Consider the following 5,181-nt stretch of genomic DNA (forward strand, 5'->3'; position numbering starts at 1 on the left):
TGCATTAATAGATGCACTTGTGCCGGAAAACAGGAGGCATGACGAAGGCACCAGTGCAGAGTGCAACTACACGGGGTGTTTTTATATAGAGTGTTTTTTTACGCATTCCCCATGGGGCGGGTGATGGTGACCTGGCCACCGGCCAAAAATGTGTATATGAAAACCAGCAATGCCTGACAGAGAGAATAATACAAAGTGACAGTGCTTCAAGCTATGGGGATAGGGGACAACCCTGCCTGGTTCCTCCTTGACCTCCTATGTCCCAGGTATTTTTGTGGAAGCTGCAGGGAGCTTACCAACCTAAATCATGTAACAAGGGAGTCTGCGTACCCCCATCGCAGCACTATTCTCTTTTGGATGAGGGTTGATACACCAGACACGTGGCACTTATACCCCCCTCTCATATACATGGGTTGGTCAGAAGAGAGATGAGAACCCCTTTTAAAATCAGATTGTGACTTTAAAACTTTTGTATAGATTAATTACTTTGCCATAACTCAAATCCTAAACGCCTAAGGGACTCCATATAAAGGTTGCAGTAAGAGAGGCAAAAGTTGTCCCCCCTTGCAGACCCCCCTATTAAAAAGAAAAATCATTCTGGGTACCAAAAATTGAATAGATGCCACCAAAACGTATAATCTGTATATGGCGGGTCCCAAAAATTTCTTAGGCTAATGCACTGCAACGGGGTCCAGCGCCTCCCCATATAATTGGGTCTCAGCTGGGAAGGTGCCTTAAACATTTAGAAAAGCGCAACCAGCTTCAAATGTGGATTAAAACGAATAAATGCCACTTCATTATTCTTTGAATTTAAAAGGGAGGTGCCCTATTACCTGTAATAACTCTGGACTTCCGGGTGATAAAATGTATACGATTAGCAAGTGAGATCATGTTTCAGTCACGGCTCAATAAATAAGGGTAAAAGGTTTAAGTTGCACAAACTAGGCCCCGCCCACCTACCTATCCTTGTGACTTATCCCCGCCCATATTACTTATAATTGTCGTTTCCCCGGCTGTTAATTATTGTTCTCGTTACAAGGACCTGCCCAGTACAGAATATAAATATATTTGGGTTTCAGAAGGTTTAATCCTTTATTCCTTCGAATCATAGGGAATTGTTTTTTTTTTCTGGTCCTGATGACTTTAGGGAACATTTCTTTATATTCCAGACACTCAGAATCGCTGTCCCAAGAATTTGGTTTTTTTTGAAGATGAGAATATGGCATTTATCTCAGTTTTTCTTTGTGTTAATGGTCGTACTCTGCCTGACTGTCGTGCTAAAGAAGAAGGGGACGGAGTGTGACTGCAGGGATTCTGTCCAGGTAAATAATGGGAATTTACTTAAATTACATATATGTATATATATAGTGTAAATCAAATTATAATTATGTATATAGTGAAAGTTCTGGAAGTTCCTATCCTCCATAAGAAAACAATATGGCACCTCCTACCCATATGTAAATACAAATATACAGAGAAGGAATGTTCTGGGCACACAATAAGCTATACCCTCATACTGTACTGTCTAAGGGAATCAATATGGCACCTCCTCCTCCCATATGTATAAATACAAATATGCAGAGAAGGAATGTTCTGGGCACACAATAAGCTATACCCTCATACTGTACTGTCTAAGGGAATCAATATGGCACCTCCTTCTCCCATATGTATAAATACAAATATACAGAGAAGGAATGTTCTGGGCACACAATAAGCTATACCCTCATACTGTACTGTCTAAGGGAATCAATATGGCACCTCCTCCTCCCATATGTATAAATACAAATACACAGAGAAGGAATGTTCTGGGCACACAATAAGCTATACCCTCATACTGTACTGTCTAAGAGAATCAATATGGCACCTCCTCCTCCCATATGTATAAATACAAATACACAGAGAAGGAATGTTCTGGGCACACAATAAGCTATAGCCTCATACTGTACTGTCTAAGGGAATCAATATGGCACCTCCCTCCTCCCATATGTATAAATACAAATATATAGAGAAGGAATGTTCTGGGCACACAATAAGCTATACCCTCATACTGTACTGTCTAAGGGAATCAATATGGCACCTCCCTCCTCCCATATGTATAAATACAAATATAAAGAGAAGGAATGTTCTGGGCACACAATAAGCTATACCCTCATACTGTACTGTCTAAGGGAATCAATATGGCACCTCCCTCCTCCCATATGTATAAATACAAATATACAGAGAAGGAATGTTCTGGGCACACAATAAGCTATACCCTCATACTGTACTGTCTAAGGGAATCAATATGGCACCTCCTCCTCCCATATGTATAAATACAAATATACAGAGAGAAGGAATGTTCTGGGCACACAATAAGCTATACCCTCATACTGTACTGTCTAAGGGAATCAATATGGCACCTCCTCCTCCCATATGTATAAATACAAATATACAGAGAAGGAATGTTCTGGGCACACAATAAGCTATACCTCATACTGTACTGTCTAAGGGAATCAATATGGCACCTCCTCCTCCCATATGTATAAATACAAATATACAGAGAAGGAATGTTCTGGGCACACAATAAGCTATACCCTCATACTGTACTGTCTAAGGAATCAATATGGCACCTCCTCCTTCCATATGTATAAATACAAATATACAGAGAAGGAATGTTCTGGGCACACAATAAGCTATACCCTCATACTGTACTGTCTAAGGGAATCAATATGGCACCTCCTCCTCCCATATGTATAAATACAAATATACAGAGAAGGATTGTTCTGGGCACACAATAAGCTATACCCTCATACTGTACTGTCTAAGGGAATCAATAGGCACCTCCTCCTCCCATATGTATAAATTACAAATATACAGAAAGGAATGGTTCTGGGCACACAATAAGCTATACCCTCATACTGTACTGTCTAAGGGAATCAATTATGGCACCTCCTCCTCCCTTATGTATAAATACAAATATACAGAGAAGGAATGTTCTGGGCACACAATAAGCTATACCCTCATACTGTACTGTCTAAGGGAATCAATATGGCACCTCCTCCTCCCATATGTATAAATACAAATATACAGAGAAGGAATGTTCTGGGCACACAATAAGCTATACCCTCATATTGTACTGTCTAAGGGAATCAATATAGCACCTCCTATAAAAGGGGGAGTAATGATTTTTAAAGCCACTTCAACATCTTTGCTTTACCATGCTTTTCACTTGTTTTCTGTGCCTTTAGAAAAGAGAAGAATTTGAGGAACAGTTACTACAAAGGAGCAACGTATCGAACTCATGTTCCCCCCAAAACTTTTCTGTGAGGCAAGACGTGCTGGGTGTTCTGCACATCCCGTACGATTATCTTCTGGGAACTCCCGGCACTGGAAAACGTTAGTATCTATTACCTATGTGTTGGTGGTGGGAATAACATTAACCTAAGGCTCACTTAGATATCGGTGGAACTACAGATCCCCTGATGTCCCTGAAAGAATCACTAAGATGATGTTGGGGAAACAAATCCTCTGATGTCATAAGACATCACTAGAAATTCTCTGGTATCTCAGGAAACTTCATGGCACATGGAGGTTCAAATCCCTTGACATCGCAATACGATAGGACTATGTCACTGTTTTGACCAAAGTCTTGGAAAATGAAGGAAAACCTTGCTTAGCATAACTCGCAATTGCGTCAACGTATTTTAATCGCTTTTCTTTGTTGCCATGAAGGGTTCTTGACCATCGGGATTTCGTCTGTGAAGAGGAAAAAGCAGAACTACTTGCTGGAAACCATTGATTCTGTTTTCAATCACCTGAGCCCCGGGGAGCTGGAAGAGGTCCGCCTTGTGGTCTATTTGGCCAACCAGGACCAGTCCCTAAACTTAAACACCGCCCAAGAGATTAATGAGAAGTTTGCTTCTACCATCCCAAGTGCCGGGCGCCTTCCGATATAGTAACATAAGCCACCTCTTCCCAAAACTTTTCCGCCACATGGACCGGTCTGAAAACGGCCGAATTACCAATGACCCACACTGTACGGGGTCAAATTTAGGTCCAAGCAGAATGTGGATTATGCTTTTCTGGTAAATTTCTGCGCTAATTTATCCAAGTACTACCTCATGCTAGAAGATGACGTCTCATGCGCTCACAATTTCCTCACCAGGATTAAAATGGGCATAGAGTCTCAGAGGACCTCTTGGACCACCATCACCTTCTCAAGCCTGGGATACATTGGGAAGCTCTATCATAACCTAGACCTTCCCAAACTCGCCCGATTCTTGCTGCTGTTTTATGACGAAATGCCTTGTGATTGGTTGTTGGACCATTTCTACAGGTCGAAAGCCCAACTGGAGATGATTCGGATCAAACCTTCGCTCTTCCAGCACATGGGCACATACTCTTCATTCCAAAATAACCATAACAAGTTGAAGGACAAAGAGTTTGTGGAAGTGGTGGAAAAGTTTGGAGACAGCCCACCGGCCTCTTGTTTTACCAACATAGAAGCTTATTTAGATCACGTGGCAGATAATGTTTGCTTTTTAGGTCCGAATTTCTTCTGGGGTAAGAATTTGACCCCTTCCAGTCACTTCACCATGGTCTTCCAGGAGCCTATTAACATAGAGAATGTCACAATTGTCACTGGGTCGGCAGATCACCCGGGCGATGTGCTGAGATCAGGGTACGTACAACTGGGGCGACGGAAGGTTACGGACAATGGTCACCAGACCTGCAAAGACTTCACAAACATTGGGGAGTTTCATGGTGGGGTTTTTAGCAGCAATAATATAAACAACCCAATGGGGGAGAACATTGACTGCTTGAAGGTGCAAGTCTCTGCCACTCAAGAACACTGGCTTTTAATACAGAAAATTGGAATTTGGATGAGAAAGTAAAAAAAAGTTTCAGAAAAGACAACACTACTGTGGTTTATTGGGTCGGCTCTGAACTGAGCTGTAAGGTTTCTATCTGCTCAAACCTGATGGAAAAGGCATTTTGGGGAACGGGAGTTTTGGGGGGGGGGGAGGAACAATTTGTGAAGACTACAATGTATTTATTGTATTTAATGTACAATAATATTTTAAAGAACCCACTGCTTGAGTTAAAGACATTCTGTGCCCTCCCCCTGTAAACTGCCATTAGAGTGTTCTACTCCCACCCACTACTTGAGTCACAGACTCCATACAAGCTTCCAGTGTTCTA

General features: G+C 41.8%; 1 protein-coding gene across 1 annotated transcript; it reads left to right on the forward strand.

The window, feature by feature from the left end:
* Nucleotides 1-870: 870 nt before the first annotated feature.
* On the forward strand, nucleotides 871-4,891 carry mgat4g.L (MGAT4 family member G L homeolog). The gene is given in 3 exon segments (XM_018257292.2): nucleotides 871-1,322; nucleotides 3,228-3,375; nucleotides 3,712-4,891. Coding segments are annotated over 3 exon segments (1,422 nt in total). The 5' UTR covers nucleotides 871-1,211; the 3' UTR covers nucleotides 4,875-4,891.
* The last annotated feature ends 290 nt before the right edge of the window (nucleotides 4,892-5,181 follow it).

Source organism: Xenopus laevis, chromosome 4L, assembly GCF_017654675.1.
Source record: "Xenopus laevis strain J_2021 chromosome 4L, Xenopus_laevis_v10.1, whole genome shotgun sequence".
NCBI lineage: Eukaryota > Metazoa > Chordata > Amphibia > Anura > Pipidae > Xenopus > Xenopus laevis.